At 40.2% G+C, this 25300-nt stretch overlaps 2 protein-coding genes across 4 annotated transcripts in view; one reads left to right on the forward strand and one right to left on the reverse strand.

Annotated features, from left to right (window-relative positions):
- LOC135721136 (uncharacterized) overlaps positions 1 to 24734 on the forward strand; it is a 41681-nt gene extending 16947 nt beyond the window's left edge. For all 3 annotated transcript variants that reach the window (XM_065243301.1, XM_065243300.1, XM_073813475.1), the window contains exons 15-23: positions 429 to 497; positions 1725 to 1769; positions 2503 to 2541; positions 5411 to 5734; positions 6255 to 6785; positions 22718 to 23044; positions 23371 to 23667; positions 23978 to 24010; positions 24642 to 24734. In XM_065243301.1, coding sequence (XP_065099373.1) covers positions 429 to 497; positions 1725 to 1769; positions 2503 to 2541; positions 5411 to 5734; positions 6255 to 6785; positions 22718 to 23044; positions 23371 to 23667; positions 23978 to 24010; positions 24642 to 24694 — 1718 coding nt within the window. In that variant the 3' untranslated portion in view covers positions 24695 to 24734. The remainder of the gene's footprint in view (positions 1 to 428; positions 498 to 1724; positions 1770 to 2502; positions 2542 to 5410; positions 5735 to 6254; positions 6786 to 22717; positions 23045 to 23370; positions 23668 to 23977; positions 24011 to 24641) is intronic.
- Positions 1 to 25300, reverse strand: part of LOC135748239 (uncharacterized) — a 180797-nt gene that overhangs the window by 131623 nt on the left and 23874 nt on the right. The window lies entirely within an intron of this gene.

Genomic DNA, 25300 nt, shown 5'->3' on the forward strand with positions numbered 1-25300 from the left:
AGATTCAGTTCACCTGTCAATATCTCAATCTCTCTTACTCACAAATCAATCTGAATTGAGTTTGATTTTTAAGAAATATTTTGAAAAAATATTTGACAGCTGACCCACAAAATGTCTGTTTTTAGTGCAGAAAGTATTTGTCTGTATTATGTTGATATCTTTGTTCTGTGTCAGCCACCGTAGTTTCTCTATGTACTTCAAAAGAGAAAGGTGAGCTGTGGACTTAGCTGTTGGTTGCAATTCACAACCTTCCCGCAACATTTGGTTTATTCATTTGTTTGTAATAAATAATATAGATTTATATTGAATTTATTTGACGGATGAGGCTGTGGTATTAATCAGGGGCGTCGCTAGACCCCTTTACTGGAGCACGTTTTTAAATAATAATGATAATCTTATTTTGATTCAATCACTATTGGTTCCTGTAGATGGACAGAAAGGTTTTGTGCAAAGCAGAGTAAAGGAAGCAGAAAGGAGAAATGATGAGATTAAGGAAGGTAAGACAAACATCTTCACCCTGTCAGGTCCCAAACATTAAAGGAAAAATCTTTAGGAAAACCTCTGTCAAGTCTATAGGATTGCATTGAGAAAATCAACACATGTATGTCTTATACTGTTCTGTATTTTCAGATATGAAATGAATATTTCAGCTGTAGGACACTACATAAACAGATAGCAGTAACTTTGACTGAGATTATTTTAGTATAGCAGCCATACAATTACTGGTTTCTTGAAATATTATTATTGTAAAAATATTCTTGTAAAAAATAAGTTATTAATCATTGTTATCATTGTATAATGTAAAATGCAAATGTGCAAGAAAATATTTTCTCTGCTGTCATTATTTCCAAACATTTTATGCCTCCAAGCATGTTAATAATGTTAAGTATATGAAGATAATTCAAGTATACTTGAATATTTGGAAATACATGTTTATCTTTCCTGTACTTGTTTCAGTGTAGCAATAGTGGGTTTAGCAAAGGAAATTGTATAGAAGTGTTGCACACATCTTGCACACAACAGGCTTAAATAAGTCAGCAAAACTTGGGGGGCTGTGCCCCAGTAGAGTTTCATGTCTACACTGTAAAAAAATTCCGTATAAATTGCAGCTGGGTTGTCGGTAACTTACTGTAGATTTAAATTTATGTTTTTTATTGGCAACATTTTGTTTAAAGTTAAATGAAAATTAAAGATTTACAAGTCTTTGTCTTTACAGAGTAAAACTTAAAAGACAGCATCAAGCAAAACATTCTGGGAAACAAAATCTGAAGCAAAAAAACTGAAAAAGGTTGATGATGATTTCTGGTTCCCAGAATGCTTTGCATGAGGCTGTTATTGTATAGTTTTATTCTGTAAAGATAAAGACTTGTTAATATTTAAAATTTATTTAACTTTGAACAAACTCTTGCCAGTAAATAACAGAAATGTAAATCTACGGTAAATTACCGGCAACCCAGCTGCAATAACATTGTAATTTCCACAGATTTTTTTACAGTGTAGCAACGCCTTTGGTATCAATTTCGGGAGGTTGTTATCTGTGTTTATCACCACTGGTCGATGAGAATCAAGTTTTCCTGAATCATGATTTTCTTGACATTGAATACAATTATAGTAAACATATTTATGCTGATTTGCACGTTGCTTAATAAAACAGATATAAATACAGCTGGTGGATCATTTATAAATTAACTGTGTTAACTGATTGGATGATTTTTGTTTTACAGTAACATACAAAGGTCATGGAAACCCTCAGAAGCCGCAGAACTCAGGTAAGATTCAGTTCATCTGTCAATCTTTAAAGGGGAAATTTCACAAGACATTTTTAAGATGTTAAATAAATCTTTGGTGTCCCCAGAGTACATATTTGAAGTTTTAGCTTAAAATATCATACAGATAATTTATTATAACATATTAAAATTGGGCTTTTTAGTTGTGAGGAATAATGCAAATGAGCTGATCTCTGCAGTAAATGTCAGTGTTGTGGTTGGATAGTGCAGATTAAAGGGCGGTATTATTACAATAAGATCCCCTTCTGACATCACAACGGGAGCCAAATTTCAATTAGCTATTTTTCACATGCTTGCAGAGAATGGTTTATGAAAACTAAGTTACTGGATTTATCTTTTTCACATTTTCTAGATTGATAGAAGCACTGGTGACCCAATTATTGCAAATAAACATGAAGTCAGATTTTCATGATATGTCCCCTTTAAGTATCAAGTATTGTTTATTGTGAAATTATAGTGTTTAATACTGATTTACATTAATGCATTATGAAATCATTATTGATAAAACTTTTTAACAGTTCATAAATCATAATGAACTAATAAACTTAAAAGATTTTATTTAAACTTTAACTAATGATGAGTTAGTTTTGGTATAACCTGTATGTATTAGTTTATTATATTATAAAGTGTTATCTGATTATCATCACAGAGTGTTATTGACATGTTCATGTGTTAATGTTTATATTTCTCTCTGTGTTTCTCTCTTCTGTGAAAGATGAAGTGAAGTCAGTATCAGTGAAAGGAGATCAGGCTGGTAAATCAAGTCATTTATTCAGATATAACTTATAAATCTTCTCCATGAACTGATGCGTTTATCTCAAACGGTTATAGAGACTCTTCAGGCTTATGCTGCTATACAGTAAATATTTAATAAATATTCAGTAAAGAAATCTGTTATGTAAAGAGTGTTAATTTACAGTTTATTTATCTGAGTGCATTAAACATAATTGAATTAAATGACAGTCATGTGTAAAAGACATCACAGGTGATTCGGCTCTTCACAGCTCGATCATTACATACAGTAACCGAGCCGCACTTAATTTTCAAACATATTCATCTCACTTTATGACTTAAAATAGTCTAGAAACTCCAAAATATTAGACACATTTACAAGATTAGTGTACTTGAAACAATCCTGTTAATTTTTCTTATTTTATTTGTAGTAACTGTATTTTATATAGTGTAAAAGTAAAATATATAATAGTCTACATCAGTAGTCTAATATTCATTACTGTAAACACACAGTATACTATATAATGTTAAAATAGACCTTGGTCTCTGTTTAAAGTGATTATTTTGTAGAAATCTGTTGAGAATGAAACAATTACATATGTGAGGGAATTAAAATAAACTGGGAAGGAAATCAGAGCTGTATCTATAGGTGTAGTTAACAAATAATTCCCTATAGTTTAAAACTTTGATCATGCGCACCTGTGATCAAAATATGTCAAAATATGTGTTTGGCGCATCATGTGAACCTATGTGCATCATGCGTCATGTAAAAAATACAGTTCAAAGAGGTTTATGGATGCTTGTGTTTGAGATGCTCGTGTTTTTAACAGATACTCTCTTAATCTCATGTGTATCAGAGTTTAGTGTTAAGTGAGTGTCTTGTGAGTATCTTGTGAACGTGAGCTCTCTTTTATCATAAACTCATTCAAAGCATCTGCAGCAGGTACATATTTTGACATGATGCACATCTTTACATGACGCAACACACATATATTTTGTAGTCATGCCTCCTCGGTAGAGTGAGCATGTGGTGGACTGAGCTGTTGGTTGCAATTCACAACCTTATCGCTACCCTGATAGCCACTGGATGCTGTAACGGAACAGGACCGCACCCGCAAAACGATAGAGCCGGAGTCGTTCCTGAGTCCAAACGCACATCGGGCCGAAGCCGTTTCTGATCTGTTTTTCGGGGTTGTTGCGGACAGAGGTGTAAAATGTGCCATGAGTAAAAGTCCTCTCCAGTATTTTGTTCCAATCTATTTGCTAATTAGCACCGTTTTTCAGCAGGAGGTGACCACCTGACTCGTTGGTGTTTTAAGCCCTCAGCGAAGCCTTCAAGGCAGCGCTGCCTGGAAGGCACTCCCCGTGCCCCGAGCGTTTCAGCCAATCACAGCACTGGTGCTGCATATCGAGCCTTCAGCCAGCTTCTGGAAGTTTGAGCTCACTGTTGGTCAGGTGAGTAGCGCAGATATGGTAAGATAGGAATGTGACGGTATTGAATTCAGCTCGAAACGTTTCGAGCATTAAAGTGACGTGTTTCTGCGTTTTCACGTGTCCGTGGCAAGACTTTCTTTTTGTGCCAGTTCACGTGTTGGTTAATCATTTTTATTTAATTATCTTACAATTGTCGCTTGGGATTAGAACAACTTTCTGTTACATAAAATGACATCCACACCCCAAGCGAAAAGAGTTTTAAATTCTGACAAAAAAAACATAACCAATGCTTAAAATGATGTCCACATTATGCCAAACACAATTTTATCCTCACGCGAAAATTGTTTAAAAATCAGACGAAAACCACAAATCCAACCCCATCCCATGCAATGGTTTGAAAAAGAAAAAAATGGAGGAACCAATACTGACGCTGCGTTCGAAACCGCCTACTTCCATACTATATAGTAGACAAAGTAGTGATTTTTGTATACTTTATTGTATGGTAGGAGGCAATTTCGGACGCAGCATGAAACTGGCACGAAAGTGGCGCTGCGAACATGTGAAAACGCAGAAACACGTCACTTAAACGCTTGAAACATTTCGAGCGGATTTCATTATCGATCACATTTCTATCTTACCATATCTGCACTACTCACCTGACCAATGGTGAGCTCGAACTTCCAGAAGCAGGCGGAAGGCTCGATATCTAGCACCAGTGCTGTGATTGGCTGAAACGCTCGGGGCACAGGGAGTGCCTTCCAGGCAGCGCTGCCTTGAAGGCTTCGTTGAGGGCTTAAAACACCAACGAGCCAGGAGGTCACCTCCTGCTGAAAAATTGTGCTAATTAGCAGATCCTGGAACAAAATACTGGAAAGGACATTTACTCTTGGCACATGGATTTTACACCTCTGGTTGCGGATATGTGCCAGCGCCGATCCAGCACCGCCTGATCGTCAGTATCGGCTCAGATTCGTATTGCAGATCTGGACCAAATCAGTGTCAGACACAGCTAACGTCTTTCGGTTACCTGTGCGAAAAGTGATCTGGGCCAGATCTGTAAAATGATATAAATACTGAACTGATGTTTGAGCTGAAACCTCTATCTGGCACGGATCTGTTTCACAATCAGAAAACGTCTCTGAGATAGAAACGGAGGCAAGGGGCTTAAAACGGATCCGGGCCGAATGTAATTGCTATCTGGGTAGATGCCACTTTAATAATAAATAATAAAATAATTAATAATAAAAAAACATAATCTGGGTCAATATGTAAAGAAATAAAGAAAATGTAAAAACTAAATTGTCATTTTATACTTCCTGAGCATCTGATGTGGATTTATGTTTACAGTGAACTGAGACTTGTGTTCTTTAATATAAAGTTTCTCTTTGCTGTGTCACATAAGACCGTTGTCTTTGTATTTAAACTGATGAGTAAAATCGTTTTTCTCTCATCTCCAGTCTGTGCTGCTGATATAAATGAAGAGATGATCAGAACAGGAAACTTGGGGGAATCTGTGACTTTAGACACTTGTGTTACTGAAATCCGGAGAGATTATGAGATACTGTGGACATTTGGAGACATGCGTATAGCTCAATACACTGGAGACACTAATAAATATACATTATACACTGATAAGAGATTTAAAGACAAACTGGAGATGAACCATCAGACTGGAGATCTCACCATCAGAAACATCAGACCTGAAAACACTGGAGTTTATAAAGTTCAGATCAAGAACAGCAGCGGCACCAAAGAGAGAAAATTTAGTGTTGCTTTCTCTGGTGAGTAAATGAGTTTCAGTTATAAAAAACAAAAATATATTTAATTCAGAAAACTGTTATTTATACATTGTACGTTTACAGTTTATTTATCTCATTGCATCAAACATAAATTAATTAACTTACTGTGATGTGCAATAGAAACCGCAGGTGATTCTGCCCTTTTCAGATCGATCATTACATACAGTAGACAACCGAGCCGCACTTAATTCTTACAGTAACCAATTAAGCTGGACGCTCAATTTACAAACATATTCATCTCACTGCACTGACAGGTTACAACCTATAATCACAACTTGTAAAGAAATATTTTCAGTTTCTAGACTATTTTAAGTCAATCCTGTATAAGATAGAGGTGTTTGTAACAAATAATACCCTATAATTTTAAACTTTAATTGTGTGATGATGGGGCACACCAGGATATTGTGTTCAGGGGTCTCTAAACTCTTAATCCGGGCCTGGGTGAGGTGAAGGTTGATTTTCTTAACATTGAATACAATTAAACTAAACATATTTATGCCAGGCAACTCAGGTGAACCCGGCGACTCAGGCGACTCAGGTGAACCCGGCGACTCAGGCGACTCAGGTGAACCCGGCGACTCAGGCAACTCAGGTGAACCCAGCGACTCAGGTGAACCCGGCGACTCAGGTGAACCCGGCGACTCAGGCAACTCAGGTGAACCCGGCGACTCAGGCAACTCAGGTGAACCCGGCGACTCAGGCAACTCAGGTGAACCCGGCGACTCAGGCAACTCAGGTGAACCCGGCGACTCAGGCAACTCAGGGGAACCCGGCGACTCAGGCAACTCAGGTGAACCCGGCGACTCAGGCAACTCAGGTGAACCCGGCGAATCAGGTGAACCCGGCGACTCAGGCAACTCAGGTGAACCCGGCGACTCAGGCGAACCCGGCGACTCAGGCAACTCAGGTGAACCCGGCGACTCAGGCAACTCAGGTGAACCCGGAGACCCAGGCAACTCAGGTGAACCCGGCGAATCAGGTGAACCCGGCGAATCAGGCGGTTCAGGCAAGCCCGAGGATTCCGGTGATTCAGGTAAGTCATGGGATTCAGGGTCTTGAGGAACATAGGGAACAAAAGAGCAGAAGGCAGACCAAATGCACCACAGGGCCATGGCAAATTCAGGAAGTACACAGTCGATGAGACATACCTCTGTGGTAGTCGGTTCAGGCATGACGGCCATCTTGACGGCAGGTGCAGGGTGAACAATAGCCCTCATAAGTGCAGTTGTGGTGGTGATGATGGCTCTCTGAAACCCAGGTGCAGGAATGATAGTAGCTCTCTCAAAAACAGGTGCAGGTACAGAGACAGGCATATTGGCGGCCATTTTAGGGACAGACAGGATGGCGGCCATTTTATGATCAGTCATGGTGGCGGCCATTTTATGAACAGGCATGGTGGCGGCCATTTTAGGAACAGGCATAACATGTACAGGTGTGGGCATAACAGGCAGGACATGGGTAGGTGTGTGGTGAATGTTCACTGGAGCTGTATCCCCAACTAGTGATGGCCAAATGAGGCTTCCTGAACCACTGAGGCTTTCCAGCCCATTGGTTCGCCAAAAGGTTCAGTTACCCGAAGCCTCATGAACAGTGTGCTCTCTAGTGACACCTGCTGTGGAAAGCAATGTATTGCACACAAATCTATTCATTCTGAGCAACCAAATTTTCATGATGTGGGCTTTTTCTATTGCCTGTGTATTAAATAAAGTATTTTACTCTGCTTGTGTTAACCTATGTACACACAACTCATACATACACAACTTTGTGTTCAACTGTTCAGTAGTTCTTTGGGTTATTGATAACCGTGAATGCCCCGAATGAGTGTAAATAAATTATTATGAGTGCAGTGCTGACTGGGAATGCAATAGTGCAATGCTTATGGGACTGGAAGTGTGAAACAGCAAACTGCAACACGGAAAAGTGTTTACTGGTTTTTATTTAAAACAAAAGTTTTTTAACAGTATTTGGATTGAAGCGGTTTCTCTTTTTAGAAAGCTCCTCTCAAACCTTAGAAAACACCCTTTCACAGGGCACTGATGATGCTGGACAACATAAGACGGTCAGTGCCAGCTTATATAAATTGGGATATTGGAGCTTCTGTTTGTTTCAATATCCCAATGGATCCTCAGTCCTCCTAGTCTAGTCTTATAATAATAATAATAATAATAACAGCAATACTATATATAATAATAAAAATAATACTAATATAGGCTATATATATCATAATATATATAGCCAAATAATTACGTATTATAGGTATTAGAACTAGATATATGCTAATTTACTTAACGAAATGATCTACTTTCCTAGGCTATGTATAACTTACTCTAATAATCGTCTAAACTAAGTTTAATATAATATATAATACAGGCTATGATATATAATGATAACTATACAAACTCACTACAAACTCGCCACTACGTACAACCAACACCTCAACACCAATGCAAACACTGCAAAACCCACAAGAGGCGCGAGTTTCGAACCATTTTTCTCCGGAGGCGATACTCAGAGTGAAGCAATGACGTATTCAACAGAAAACGAGGCCTCGTTTACAAGCCTCAAATCGGGGCTTCATCAGGAATGCCCCTTTTTGCTCGACACAAGCTCCGGAGCTTCGCTTCAGATGTCACATCACTATCTCCAACACCCACAGTGAAGGGTGAGCCACACAACAACAGGGCAAAGTCAATATATTGTTCTAGAGACAAGACAGACATATCGCGGGGCATACACAAACGTAAATGTTCATCTAGAGCAGGGGTGTCAAACTCATTTTAGGCTGAGGGCCGGATAGTAAATAATGCCACGAAGTGCGGGCCGGATATTTTTTTAAAACTTAGTGTGCTGATAATTGTGTTAAAATTAACTAAACAAACCAATTAATTAATTTGTTTAGCAAGAAAACTAGAGAAACACACAGCTCTGTGAAAACTATATTTCATAGGTTGAAAAGCTTTAATTTAACTTCTTTTGCCTTAATGCCAAAATTATTTATAAACCATTCACTTTTCTTTGGAATATATTTGTAATGACAACAGTCATTTAGAAAATGAAAATGCTAGATGAGGCAGTGGCCCAAACCAAAAAGGGCTCTAAGGGGAGTGGTACTTATGGTTTTTATAAAGTATTATAAATATTATGTGTTATATTACTAGCATCAACTTAGACATGTGATTATAATGTGAAATATAATAACAAGAATTAAAGTGTGACAATCTGCTAAATATTCAATATGATTTACCTGCTGGCTTGATGGAGCTTTGAATCCATGTTTGTAATGTTGAACTGCCTTTAGCAGCCTCCCTTTCCGTTCTCTGTCATTATTTTGTGAAGGCATTGGTGTTTTTTTTGTCTACAAAGTGTGCCAACAACAGCAAATTTAGTGTTTATCAGTGTTGGGGCTAGTTACTCAAAAAAGTAATATATTACGTATTACATATTACTCTCAAAAATAGTAATGCCTTACTTTACTTTATTACTCCCTGGAGAAAGTAACTAGTTATATTACTAGTTATATTACTAGTTACATTTTTTTTCTGGACAAGAATGTTTATTTGGGCAAGCCACGGCCAAGAAAATGCTGGCTTCCTTACCCGCTACCGGACGCAGGGCACAGCGTTCGGAGAAACATTAAAGAGTGTGCACTTCACCGTCAAGTTATTTTCCTTCCGTTGAACATAATAAAATATGACTGAATCTTCACCCGTCGAAAGTAGCTTTCTGTTGCTGGGAACCTTCCTCTGAAAAAGAGCTTGCCGTTGTTGACGCTTCCATTTTCCCGATCTGTCTTTGAGTGTGCCGCTGCCGCTCTGTGCTGCTGGCTGCCGGGTGTCGACCAATCGGTGATGATAAATGATACCTTGTGCCAAACTTAGACCAATCACTGTTCCATTCACGCCCACCTCCCCTTCCCTTTTGTTCTCTGTGTTTTGTGCCTTGTGTGATGAAGGTGCTACTGGCGAATGTAACTAAAGTAACTAGCTCGGGAAAACTGTAATAATATTACCATTTTCAGACGGGTAATGCCTTACACTACTAGTTACTGAAAAAAGTAATATTATTACAGTAACTAGTTACTTTGTAACTAGTTACACCCAACACTGGTGTTTATATTAACTTAGATTTGATCGGGAAGATTAAATCCATTAGACAAGCATTGACACGTTAATAAGAATGTGGATATTTTGTTGTTGTTTGCTTGCTAAGTTGTTAGCACTTTTAGAACACCGACAGCAAATCATTACCGGAAGAAATACATAAACAAACTTACAAATTACTAATTCTGCGGTTTAACAACTGATATAATGTAATGAATCTACCTGTTAATGCAACGAACTTTGGAAACTGTCGTCTTCGCTCTCCAGGCAGAGAGTGGACACAGAGATGCTGCGGAGCGGGCGAGAAAACACGAAGTGGATTACCGGAATCAGTGGATCTTTAGCGGAGCGCTAACAATAAAACGGCAAGATTTTTGGGCACCGTGTTTAGTCTGTTCCGTGTTTTGCTGGTTCCGCAAGTCTCTCATATAAGAAAAAACGAACTAGACACCCGCCTGAAAGGGTTTTTAAAATATGTATTTAATATTTAATAAAACTGTATCTAGAGCATTGTAAAAAATCGGTTTGCAGAACAGGCATGACATGGACAGGCATGGGCAGAACAGGCATGACATGGCTTGGCGTGTTTTTATAATACTCTGGATGTGTATCCACTACACCCACTTTGAAGGGTGAGCCACACAACAACAGAGCAAAGTCAATATAACGTTCCAGGGACCAGACAGACATATCACGTGGCATGCACAGATGTAAATGCTCAAGTAGGCATTTTTACGATACCGAATAACACGCAACTCAATCTGCTGTAATGACTTTTCTGACCCCGACATGCGCAGTGGGAACCGCCTGTGACGTGAACCGTGAAGGGGTCTATTTACAAAAACAGACAGGAAGTGTGAAATGTGACATGGCATGATGAATTTCAAAATAAAAGCCAGAACAGAACAGGATGTATCAAAGTAAAAGTCCAAAACACAACCAGAACACATAACGCTTAGGTTACTCACGTAACCCCGGTTCCCTGAAATAACGGGAACGAAGCATTGCGTCAGTTGCTGACGCTATGGGGGAAACTCCTGTTTACTCTGCGATTGAAGCCTATTGGTAAACGTCTGTAAAAAATACAGACCAATGACGTTTGAGCCCACGCGTGGGATGCACACGTCCTTATATAAGCGCGGGTCAAGCGTCAAGAGCTCATTATTACTCGACTAAAGCGCGCAGCCGAATAACACTCGCTGCGTAGACGTTTGTAGCACGGCAAGAGATGCAATGCTTCGTTCCCGTTATTTCAGGGAACCGGGGTTACGTGAGTAACCTAAGCGTTCCCTTTCAATACGGTTCACTTCCCATTGAGTCAGTTGCTGACGCTATGGGGGAACGTAATCCCATCACGCCGTGCATACACAACGTACTGAAGTGCCTTCCCGGAGAGACACTGCGTGTGGCCCTATACCCGGCATATTCACAGCTTTAAAGCAAAAGTGTAAGCACCATATAAAATGCTAATGCGCATACGGTGGGGTTTAAAACGCACCGGGAGCACATAACATAGCACAAGACGGCGAGATCAGCGAGCGCGCCGCGGGTGTGCGAGATAAGTAAATTCAGAGTCACGTTGGTGAGCTCGCTGAGCGCAACGTGGTGTACACATAAAACGCATGAGCGTGCATGATTGAGCCGAGAGAACCTGCGCTCGTAGGGCAGGAACGTCTAAGCTGTACAATCTGACAAACGTAGACGGCGAAGACCAGCCGGCCGCGTAGCAGATATCAAATATAGATACCCCTATAGACCAAGTCCATGATGAAGCCAAACTCGCGCAGAGTGGGCTCTAACATATAGGACATAACTCATAGAGGGGTGTGAGCCAGTGCGATGGTTTCAACGATCCATCCAAATAACCACTGTTAGCAACAGACATACGTGTAGTGAGTGATCTGCGAAGCTCACGAACGGCCGATCTGACTATAATATGCGGCAGAACGGTTCGTAGCGCGGGATTATACAGATACCACAATAGTGTGAACCCAGGTGCGCCCTCGAGTGCATCAGGATGCATATAGGTAGTATTATAGTGCACAGATCGGTGCGCTTTCCAAGCGCGCCGTAAATGTGTATTGACTATAAATTGCACGGGCACAGGTGAACACTTGAGTACATCGTGAATGCTTATAGATTAATCAGAGTGTTATAATGCACAGGCCGGCAAGATTCTCGAGCGCGCCGTCATGTGTTCTGATAATAAATTGTGCGCACACGGGTGCACCCTTCAGTGCACCGTGAATGCGTAAAGATAAATCAGTGCACAGAACGCGCCGGCCCGTGAATGTGTACAGATATGATTAATGAACGTAACGGTGGGTACCCAGCGCACCGTGAATGTACACAGATGAACAACAATGTATGTGTCACAAAGGATAACACAGCCATGTATACAGGTGAGCTTCTCCAAGCGCATCTTTAGTGTATACCGAAATCTTATAGCGTGCATATGTGAGCTTCTCTAAGCGCACGGTGGATGCATATAATTAAAAACCATATAGTGCATACAGGCGAGCTTACGGGCGCACCTTTAATGCAACAAACCCAGTAATGCCTGAGGCAGGGATGTCAAAGCTGTAAAATTGACAACGTGGACGGCGGGGACCAGCCGGCAGTGTCACAAATGTCAAATGAGAAACCTCTAAGACCATGCCCGAGGTAGAGCTAATCCATACATGGAGTAGATTAACCACGAGTGAGCATCATTGTCACGGGAGGTGATAACTTCAACGATCCATAAATAACCTGTATTGACAGGTGCTCTAGTGAGTGATCTGTGACGCAGATGAACAGCTGATCGTCTGAGGTACGTCAGACGTATCTGTCATACAGGACCTTGGACAGTTCCAGAGTGCTGTGCCTTGGGCACCGTCCGCATCTGAAAAATGACAGGCTTATGAATAAAGTGAATGGTCGGTCGTAAAAGCGTGGTTCGCTGTTATCACCGCCACATAGATATAGCGTAGAGGAGAGAGCCGCCGTGCACGAGCCTCTGTAGTGAGGAGAAAAGTGTTCCACACCACAATTCGCGGGGGGTTAAGACTTTTCGCTGTAACAAGACAGAAATAGATCAGACTTGCATAAGGACACCTCAAGAAAGGGGTCCTAGCAGCTCGTGTCAACGTGTCATAAAGCACGTAATGTAGGTCGTGTCTCACGGATGCAATCTCCACACACCCATCTTAACGGGTTAATATGTCTGCATCCTGGTGGTTTAAGCACGAGATGCTTATCACTCTGATTGAACATAGCTTATAAAGCGATGCAATGAGTTCATAAAGGAGATGACTCGTCAGCTTGTACAGGGGCGAGATCTCAGTCTGGCTCATAGTTTGCTCCACCACATTATCACAATAACACGGTCGAGAGTGCTGCAGTGCTAAAATCATCCCCTTAATGGACCGTATGTACAGTACAAGGTGATTGATATGAGACAAATGGGCGTTCCACGCGCCGAAGGCTGATTGCCGTCGTAAAGCGTGTTAAACCCACAGCAGATGCTGGCGAGCTCGTAATGATAGCACTTCATGCAGCCGTGTGTAACTTAAAGCATAAGCTTCCCGGCCGTCAGCTCAGGGTGGGACCTTATTAGTCAAACTGAAGTGGTCTCATGAACAGAATGCCACGATATTCAGCTTTCTGGGGCTCGTTAGAGGGGTAAGTGAGACCGTCTTAAACGAGATGCCGTGCGTCTGACTGTGTGCGCGCTTTGGTGTTCAGCTCGCTTTCCGAGCGTCATAAACAAAACTTATTGTGGCGGGTAGCAAGGTCACTTGAGGTTGATATTACCCTTAATATCTCCGAGAATTGGAGCGGAGCGGAGGTGTGAGCATCTTCGGATCCACTGATAAACCAGCCATATAGCCGAAAAACGTCATAACTGCTTGGCTGTAAGCTTTGAGTCATCAAACGCTTGGAGCCATGAAAAAGTCTGAGGCTGCCGTTTCTCTAGGAAGAGGGAATAACAGCAGTAAGACCGTTCCTGCCTGCACCGTCAGTATCGTGGCGAAAAACTGAGGTGGGCTGTGAGCAAATTTCAGCGAGAAACGTCTGAATTATTGTTTAGAATCCAGCCCGGTATCCCGGGAGTGGATCGCCAAACAGAGTTTTTTTCGGCGAGCGTCAATATAATTATGGACAGCGGGCCGTGTGTGCGTATATTGACTGCTTGTCGGTAAGGCAAAAGTGTTTAGAGACACAGTACAGCCGTGGGGTGTCAATACACAGTATAGTAAGCACGGAAATTGCTCTTAGAGAGGAATTCAATACCGTTCGCCACTACAGTGAGGTTGTATAACTGACAGTATTATGTGTGAATGTTTCTGGATAAACAGAGCACACCAAAGACATTTCAGGGCAGTCCAGCCGAGGCGCGACTTAACCCTTCTTCTCCCAGCAGGCTGTTCTCTGTCGACGCAGCTATGCTTCGAGTAAGACCAGAGCTCAGCCGTTCAGGTGCACAAGCCTCAGTAGTGGTGGTTACCAGAGCGGCTCACAGCAGAGCAGTATATCTAGGTAGTTTGATGTCAGGCTGAACTCATCCACAGCGAGGAAGTCTGCCGTGGGGCCCGCAGTTTTGCCGTTTATTAAAGGGCAGAAGAAAAACGTGGTATATAAGAATGTATCAATATTCAGCGCACTGATATAGGACGGGACTGAAAAGGGGAGGTGTTCGGACCTCAGCCTATTATCAAACAAATTCGATCTGCCTCTGATTCCGTCTAAGCCACAGAGAATGACAGGGCAGACATACATAGTGAGCTCTACTGAAGTGAGACAGACTCAGGCCGGTTGTTAGGCTCTTATAATAAGTGTTCTTGGTGCTCCAATAGCGGCGTGTTTGCCCTATCGAGCAGACGAATGAGATTGCGCCGCTCCAGAAGGGGAGGGGCATGAAGCTGTGTAATCGTTGAACACTAGACAGCTGCACTTAGAGGCAAGAAGCCGTAAGACAGCGCGCCGACTCTTAAGAAGCCGCTAGAGACCTCACTACTGTGGGGGAAGGAGCGAGGGACTCCGCGAGCGTAGAGCGCGAATGGCTGTGTTTTGACAGAAAAACAGGGGTCAGATCCGCCCGTGTTTGCTTGTCCTCTGCATCTATCTTAGTTCTACGGCTCCGCCTCTTGTTCATCTCTACAGAGAGGAACGGCAGAGGGGAGCATGCCACACAGATAGAACAGCCATGCATCGTATGAACGGTTTCACCCAATGCACTCGGGGGGATTCATTTGAGTGTGCCAGAGATCTCGCCACTGACTGTGAGAGGAGCGAGGGACTCTGTGAACGGCTCCGTTGTGACAGAACACAGGGGGGGTAGCCCGTGTGTTCTTGTGTATGCATCCATCTTAGTCTCATGGCTCGCCGTGTGTTCGCCCCAGCGAGAGAGGAACAGCAGGGGGAGCACGAAACATGGATAGGACAGCCGTGCATATGAGAGCGGTCTCGGCGTGGGAGGTGCCAGACCGGTGACGCACTCAGAGGAATTCGTAGCAGAGAGGCTCACTCGAGCCGCTGTGCTGGACGCTATTACAACTGCGCCTGCTCTTTTAGCTTATAGCTTTATATAGAAAATATTGATCTTACCGGGCGGCCGCAGGGGAGACTTCGTCAGGCATGTGTCCGCTGCACAGGGCTCGTACCACGGCAAGCGAAGGCTATCTTCAGTTCTCAGCCTGAAAACGGCAGGGGAAGACGCTAGGTCTGGATTCCGCTGCAGAGCTTGTGTCGACGGCGAGGTAAGGCTTCTTCTTCTTCGGAGCAGCGAGAGGTTCGCGCTGAAGGAGAAAATTAATGAGCTCTTGACGCTTGACCCGCGCTTATATAAGGACGTGTGCATCCCGCGCGCTGGCTCAAACGTCATTGGTTTGTATTTTTTACAGACGTTTACCAATAGGCTTCAATCGCGGAGTAAACAGCAATGCAACTGACGCAATGCGAAGTGAACCGTATTGAAAGGGAACAAAACATTACAAACATATTATTATACAATAGCCAGTGTTGGCCGGTGACTTTTTTCTGAGGAGGCATGAATTTCATCAACACAGCATATGTGTGGCTTGCCATATCAAAATATGTGTTTGATCTTTTGAATGGGTTTATAAAATAGGTTTATAGAGGTTTATAAAAGAGATACTATCTTAATCTCATGTGTAAGAGTTAAGTGTTAAGTGAGTCACCCAGATGCTTCAATACTGAAGGTTTGTTTTTTTCGCTCCTTTTTCTGGACAAAGCCCGCCCACGAGCTGTTTGACCGAAATGTCAAACAACCAATCACAGTTTGTTTCGTCTAGCGTCACGTTTCGGACTCCCCACAATAACGAGCCGGCTGGCAACAAGTCAGTTATTGAAATAACCAGCCAACCGAATAGCATCTAAATAAACAACATTACTCACCATAGAACAACGTTGTGCACTTCATCAACAGTCACACCAATGAGACTTTTCCAAGACCTTTAAACATATATTTGAAGCAAATCTCTCCACTTTTTAACACATACAAGCAATTCTGGAGAACCAAACTTTTTGACCCCACTAACTGCCTCAAGCAAAACTCTTGGACGTCTTTTAGAGAGTCTATGCCACAAACTTTGCATATTTTTGAGGATCCAATGTTTAGCTGATCATGATAACTGGTCATTATTATCCACTTGAACACGACTGATTCTCTTCCTCAATGGAGCGTCAGAGCTTTGTTTTCCAGGGACCGAAACCAATCGCTAAACCCGCCTCTCCTGGAACTCTGGTTTATTTCAACAAATCATACACTGTAAAAAGAATACTGTGAAAAATACAGTACATTGCTGGCAGCAATTAGCAAGTAAGTTGCTGTATTTCATTTCACAGTATTCTTACTGTAAATGTAATAGCAGTAAAATTTTAATTACTGTAAACTCTTTTACAGTAATAATCACAGTACTGTATTTCATAACTACTAATGTACTAGGGATTACTGCATTTATTTTGTATACTGTAAAATGAAGACACTGTTTGTCACAAAAATGCCATTTATTTTATCACTTTAAATTACAAAAATTCATAAATTAAAAATAGCATAGCATATATTTTTTGTGATACATTTTTTCTGTGAACATCTCAAAACTTTTCTGAACATATACATTTTTTTAATATGTTAAAATTTTTCTGTGAATATTTCATTTAATTTCAACACTTTTCTGAACATACAAAAACACTTTTTTTCTGAACACACAAAACAATCAATATTTATTAAAATGTTTCTGGTAAATTACAAATGCATAAAAATTAAATGATTTACATTTACAGCAGGATTTCAAACCTGAAAATTGTTTTTCTCCAAGACCTTTTTTTCAGAACTATTATTCTTTTAAATCTGGACATGAACCATAGACTGTAAAAAAAGATGGACGACGCAACGTCGCCTCTCACCATTGTAATGAATTGAAGCCAAAAATGTCCGACCAGGGTCGCCGCCATGTTACGTAAAAACGTCAGTTTGGAGCCAAGGCATGCGCAGAAGGAATTGTCCGTGGAGCCAGAGGCGGAGCCGCAATATCAAACTTCCACCCAACCGTTCGCGCGACCAATTCAACCACGCCAATCATTACGACACGCCCCATTTCTATAGCCTTAAATTACTAGCTAAAATGAAACTTACCACAATAATGAACACTTGAACATATATCAGCGTGATAACAACTACTTGAAAGGACCAAAACCTTCTTTCGGAAACTTTTATTGGAAGTGTAAATATTTTTTTATTTAGAGCAGAGTCCCATTCGTTTCAATGGAGAGGGCGGGGTTTATGACTTGTACTGCAGCCAGCCACTGGGGGGCGATCAAAGAGCCAGAGGCTTTACTTTTCAAGGCTTATGAGGCACACCCGACATTCAATTCAATTTTCAATTCAATTTATTTATATAGCGCTTTTCACAAAAGTCAATTGTTTCAAAGCAGCTTTACATAAATAGAAGCAGTGAAAAGCACAGAAAACGACAGATAGCACAACAAAATACATGATAGCATGAGCAGTTAAATTTGCTGCGGCTATGACTCAATATTATAATTGCACGTATTACTAAAGCAACGTATAGAAGAGGAAGCTAGGTAAAGCCCAAAAAGGCTGCCTCCCCGGGGTGAAAAACCCCCTAGGAGAAAAAAAACCCCGGGCTTTTATCCGAGGAAAAATAAGTCCTAGGAGGGAAAAACCCTTGGGAGAACGGAAATGGAGATTTAGCGGAGATTAAGCGGTTCTGCCGGTGATCGTTGGTCAGGTATCAGCTGGGCATAACGTTGAAGGACAGCCAGTAGATCAGAGGTGTGCCGACTTTCACATCTACCGGGACTGGGTCTGTTTGTCTCGTCCTCGGGTCGAGGACGAGACAGGGAGAGAAAAACAAAATCGTATTAGCGTAGCGGCCGTTCATATGTATTGAAGTGTCACACAGTGATGTGGTTTAACTCAGCTTAGTTCCAGACAGACTAAATATTGCGGCATAATTATGTTATCCACAGTTGAGGATTTAGCAAATTGGGGGCCCAATGCGAGGGTATATATGGTAAATAAGGGTCACCTTCCGATCTTTAAGAGAAAATGAAACCTGACGACCCGTTTGACTAAGGCCTAAAGCCCCACTGTCGTCGTTAATGCAGGTTCAGTGGCAAACGGGTCTATATTGTATACCATTTACAGGACCAGGAGAAAACGCCAAAAACATCGCAACCCGACCATACGTGTTAACCCGTTTGACTAAGGCCGGAAGCCCCACTGTCGTCGTTAATGCAGGTTCAGTGGCAAACGGGTCTGTCTGTATGGCATACTATTCATAAGACTTACGATAGCGCCAAAATCGCAACCCGACCATACGTGCCAACCCGTTTGACTAAGGCTGGAGGCCCCACTGTCGTCGTTAATGCAGGTTTAGTGGCAAACGGGTCTGTATGGCATACTATTCACAAGACACACGAAAGCGCGAAAAACGCAACCGGACCATACATACCAACCCGTTTGACTAAGGCTGGAGGCCCCACTGTCGTCGTTAATGCAGGTTCAGTGGCAAACGGGTCTGTATGGCATACTATTCATAAGACTTACGATAGCGCCAAAATCGCAACCCGACCATACGTGCCAACCCGTTTGACTAAGGCTGGAGGCCCCACTGTCGTCGTTAATGCAGGTTCAGTGGCAAACGGGTATGTATGGCATACTATTCACAAGACACATGAAAGCGCGAAAAACGCAACCCGACCATACATACCAACCCGTTTGACTAAGGCTGGAGGCCCCACTGTCGTCGTTAATGCAGGTTCAGTGGCAAACGGGTCTGTATGGCATACTATTCACAAGACACACGAAAGCACCAAAATCATGAACTAGTTGACTTCCTGTGCTGGACTCTACCCTGTAATGAAAGAAATTGACTATTAATGTAAAAGCAAGACAGATGGGTTGATGACATATACATAAAAGTTTACTTCGCAGTGTTTTACTTTTAAATAAACAATTGTAATTTTTTATATTCTCTGTTGGTGGTTTGTGGAGTAAAATCTAATATTTAATATCTGTCTACATTAAAACTATAATAAAATTATACATGAATATCCCACATTTCTGCCATAATACCATGTTGACAGTTAGTGATACAACAGTGAAATTTATGGTAAATATTTGTTGATTTGTGAATGGAAAAGTATTGTTTCACTCAACGCGCCAAACACATATTTTGAAATGACGAACCACACACATGACGGGCTACATACATGTTGTGACAAATTTCGCATCGTGCGCCCTCGAAAAAAGAAGTCACCGGCCGCCACTGCATTAGATTAGCTGTGCTTCTTTTCTACCTTTTGCATGGTGAGTTAAATTAAACATTTGATGTTTAACAATAGCACAACAGTTCATTTAAAAAAAAATAAACACTTTAAGAAGTATTTTACTAATCGGGTAGTTGGTTAAAGAATGAGTACTCATATATTTGTTCCCATCCCTACCCAGCCAGCAGTGCTTGGTGGGGCAAATGTAGGCCCCATATGGGCTTGCAATATGGGCCCCAAGCTGGGCTTGCACCCGGGTTTCATGCTGGCCCCATCTGACTTAGCCCACATGAACCTTCTGTAGAAACTAAAGCCAATGTGGACTAAACCAAAGTCAAGTATGGGTGTGGTTGGGTTGAAGAAGTGATGAAGTTAATTAGATAATGAAGAGATGAACGAAGTGATGATTGACCATTAATGATAAACACCTGCTGTTAATAAACAGAATCACTAAAGAAATATGAACAAGAAGAGATCAAGACAAAATACCAGCAGAACCACAACAATTACAAAAAATAAATAAACATTTCTTGGTGGAGCTAATGTAGACTGCAAAATCCCCAGTGTTAAATTAAATTAACATTAACACTGCTTAATGTTTATATAGATCCACACTACAGAGTGTTAAAAAAGTACCTCTGGATAAATCCCAATGTAGTGGCTGCCTCATACATAGTATGACGCAAAAAGTCTGTAGCAGAAGTGAAATCACAATGGTCACTCAGTTGGAGGAGAACTCTGCCCTCGATGGAAAGCATCCATTTTTTGCCCTCAGAATGGACTCTCCTAAAAAATATTAAATAAAAGTTGACATTGCACAGTATTCAATCTGATATGGTTTACTATTTTACATAAGCAAAATTAATTGAAAACACTAGCCCTACATAACTACCTATTAGATCAATAACCACTAGAGATTTTTGGAATGTACGTGCAAGATGATATAAAACTTTGTTCACACACAGTGACTCGATACAAATACGCTTTATAGATGAAGTAACCTTTAAAATTGGCATCTATTGTGTATGTTGAGTGACGGGATCTTACCGAGCATGATGAGCCTTGGAGTGCTTGGCAGGGAAATATGGGCCTCAGCATCTGCTTACTGTAGGTGGAAGTTTCCTGTAACACAAAATAAACAAACAAACAAAAAAAACTTTTAGAAATTACAAGTACAATATTCATAAGAGTAAAAGTGTGTCAACAAAAATAACTTGCAACAACCAAGAGAAAAACATGTTTCTTCATGTTACATGGTTTCTGTGCACTTTAACATGTTTGATATATTAATATATATAAATCATAGAGAAACAACATTCATTGCATTTGAAAAGCATCATGCATTCCAGTTCATGTAGTTTATGTACCTGGAACGATGGTCGATGGCTCTTGTCTGCAGTCTGAAAGGGGAAAAAAGAAGTGAATAAAAGAACGAGTAAGATCTCGAAATATCTTACAGTGCGAGAATATTATAATAGTATAAAATATATACACAATTTCAAACTATTTTGAATTCAGCAATGCTAACGTTAGGTACTCTTTAATCAAATTAAAGACGTTAATGTCGCCAGACAAGACAAATATTTATACAATATGCTCCCAAAAGTCGGGTATAACACTTCAAATTAGGCTATTAACAATCTAACTTTATAGTTTCTGCAGTTTGACCTGCAATGAAGTTCAGAAAAATCGTGAAATTATGAAAAATGTGTGTTATGTTTTCTTTCGAATCGGCCCGCTTAACTCTAATGTCCGTTTCCTCCGGCAGCAACGTAAGCGAGCAAGAGGAAAAAACGAGAGATTTAAACAAATATCGCGCCAATAAATACAAAAATACACACTTTTAAATTAATTTTGGTTCACAATGCTAACGCTTTAATTAAATTAAAGACGTTATAAATGTAATGTTGCCGGATAAGTCTTACCTCATATTTCCTCAGCTGCGTTTTCTTTCAGCTCGAGAGACTGGTTGCAGCCCCGCGGAGGTCGCACTCGCATATGCAGGGTCCATACGTCATCAACCCTGGGTTATTTAAGTTAACTGACCATTAGATTCGCAAGTCATAAGCATATTAAACAATTTACTATTAACTAAGAATAACAGTCAACTTTATAATTGTTAATATTCTGAATCAAGACAGTTTTGATGACATATGCAGCCGAGAAATGCGACCTCCGGAGGCGGCAGCCTTCGCATTTAGACACGGCCAATTACTGATATTATATAATTTTTATCCTTCTCTAAACTAATGACGTTATAAAATGTTGCCAGACTAGAAAATATATCGAAATCATGCAAAAATATATATTTGTGGTAATAAAATTACAAAATGCACACACGAGACGGTGAAGTGTGCTGCTCATTCTCTCTCAGTGCACTCTTAAAGTTGAACAAACAGACTTTACAAGAGTAAACTGTGGAATTAAATTAGCAAATTTACCTTTCTGAAGTAAAAATTCAGATGAAAGTGTGGAATCTTGTAGCTTTCCTTGGCTGAAGAAAAAATCCTTTAGAAATTGCTGTATTGTGATTCACAGGAAAAATATTTTTACTGTAAAATTTACCCACCGTTGAAAAAAGACCATGATGCTTTTCAGATCTACAGCAACATGCTGTATACAAGTTCTACAGTAAGCATTTGCTCATTTTACAGTAATAATGCTGTGAAAACTACAGAAATATGTTACAGTGTAGATGACTTCAACATTCCCATAGGGTTTCCAGAAAAGTGTACAAAAAACATCAGACGTTTAGCCAACAATCTGTGGGTGTGACATCTGAGGTTGAGACTACTAGATGCCGCTAAAATCTACACAGTTCACCTTTAAGAGATAAAAATACTTCAAAAAATCCTAATCTGGGTCAGCATGTGTAAAGGAAATCCAGAAACCCAAAAATGAAATTAATCTTGTTATTTTGTATTTTATGAGCATCTGATGTGGATTTATGTTTTCAGTCAGTGAGACTTGTGCACTTTAATATAAAGTTTCTCTCAGCTGTTCAGAGATCAGATAGTTGTCTTTATATTTAAACTGATGAGTAAAATCATTTTTCTGTCATCTCCAGTGTGTGCTGCTGATATAAATGAAGAGATGATCAGAACAGGAAACTTGGGGGGATCTGTGACTTTAGACACTTGTGTTGCTGAAATCCAGGGAGATGATGAGATACTGTGGATGTTTGAAGATAAGACTATAGCTGAATATACTGGAGGCAAAGATAAACCTACATTAAATAAAACTGATGAGAGATTTAAATACAAACTGGAGATGAACCATCAGACCGGAGATCTCACCATCAAAAACTTCACATCTGATCTCACTGGAGTTTATAAAGTACAGATCAAGAACAGCAACGGCAACAAAGAGAGAAAATTCGGTGTTGCTTTGTATGGTGAGTAGATGAGTTGCAGTTATTAACATTATTTATTTTAACTGTGAATGTTAATAAAGAGTGATGATGCACTGAACAAAGATTGACACTAAATATTATTAAAGACAACATTTACATGAGATTATTGATGATTGTATTTTCTTCAGTGTGTCTGAAATAAAAATGACTTCAGTTATTGTAAGAGATCATCAAGTACAGTCATCCAGTTGTTATCACAGAATAAATATTGACAGGGTGATGATGAACCCAATGTTATCTGCAAACTAATGGCCAATCAGAATTAAGCCTTCCTGAAAGATGTTTTCTTTGTTTTCTAATTGAAACAGTGCAACCTATGAAGGGAAAATGTGTTACTATATGCAGTCAATTTAAAATAAATGAAGGTGATGAGGTGAAGTGGACCTCAAAAGATAAAAGCACTCTTGTAACTGGAATGAATGGAGACGACAGCAAGACTTCATATACAGATGATGAGAGATTCAAAGGCAGACTCTTTATGATCGCTCAGACTGGAGGTCTCACCATCAGAGATATCAGACAGACAGATGAAGGAGTTTATACACTAAAGCTGACCAACACTGATGGAAAAATCACATACAGAATATTTAATGTTGATGTCACTGGTGAGTAACTCAACACTTCTGATATAATCATTCACTTCATCTATATCAACATTCAGTGAAACAGTAAAAAACCCAAATATATACTACAGTTTATAGCTAATATGAACTTATAGCTAACACCAGACCAGTCTCATAGAGAAGATGCACACAAGGCAGCATGGGGAAACCCAGGCTATGTAGTGCATGAAATGTAATTGAATTAAATTGTGGTCATGTGCAATAGTTTAGGCAGCTCAGATGAGGTGAATAAAGTGTTTGTTAATTTTTCTTTACATTGAGTATTAATGATTTTTCTTTTTAACAACCAAAGGTCTTGGAAACATTCAGAAGCAGCAAAACTCAGGTAAGATTCAGTTCACCTGTCAATCTTTAAATCTCTCTGACTCATAAATCAATCGATTTTTAAGAATTAATTAAAAAATAGATTTGACAGCTGAGCTAACAATTGAAAGAATGGGGTGAGCGGTGGACTGATTGAGCCGTTGGTTACAATTCGTAACCTCACCACTAGATGTCGCTGAAATCTACACAGTCCACCTTTAAGACTAAATGATGGACTGATATATTTCAGAAGCATCTAGTGTTGAGACTGTGAATTGCATCTTAAATAAAGAGGTTTAAATATTTGAGACTTGAGACTAAAGTTAAAATTCAAGCACAAAATCAAATTCTGATACTCCAAAGCTCTTCATTAGATTATGAGACTACAGACAGGGTCACATATTTATTTTTAGTGCACGTCTATACATTTATATTTAACATACAAGCATGCATGACAATAGCATCAAAACAAGCTTTACATATCAAAATAACTTATTGATGATGCTCATTGTTTAAACAGATTTGCAGATGTTATTAGAAAATGTGTTTTGATTGTAAATTATTGACATTATTTTTGTCAGTCTTGTTTTTCATTAATACACAACTTTCTTTCTCTTTTTAATATCTGTAATTTCATTTGTGTATCCTGACAGATTCAGCAGATGTCAGTGAAGAATCAGTGACGGTTAAGACACCTTTCTGTTAAAACCCTCTGAGTGCTGTTAAAAGCAGGATAGGCAGGAATTATCTAAAAAAAACTTTTTTACAAATTTGTTTAAACTGTCTTTATATACCAATACATAATTAAAATGTAAGTACTCTGAAAAAGAGAGTATAAAACTCGAGTGTCTGTAGACCTTTCACGACTGTTTTAAACACAGCTCATTATTTCCATTCGTGACGAAACAAATGATTGGCTTGCGCGACTACAGTATCACTCTCTCTCGCGACCATGGCACCACCCCTGTTGCTACAGGATCTGCCCACACATGCGCACACCCGATTGATTTGAACGTGGAAGAGCAAAAGTATGGCAGAGAAAGAGCATTCAGAACTCACAATACCTGCATATCCAGTCAGCGAAGGCAAACAAGGCAAAAAAAGGAATAAATGAAGAAATCAAACGAGAGTAAATATCGCGTGGCTTTTCCTTCGAGTCAACGATGCGGTAGCGGTATTGTCTCCGATGTGTAGTCTTCATCAGAGTCAACAAGGCTTTCATCACGGAAACTCTTCCATGCAAAACACCGTATATGTTATGAATCTTCCATGAAATTCACCTTCATCACAGTGTAACTGATGGTAATAAAAA

This window comes from Paramisgurnus dabryanus, chromosome 24 (genome assembly GCF_030506205.2).
Source record: "Paramisgurnus dabryanus chromosome 24, PD_genome_1.1, whole genome shotgun sequence".
NCBI lineage: Eukaryota > Metazoa > Chordata > Actinopteri > Cypriniformes > Cobitidae > Paramisgurnus > Paramisgurnus dabryanus.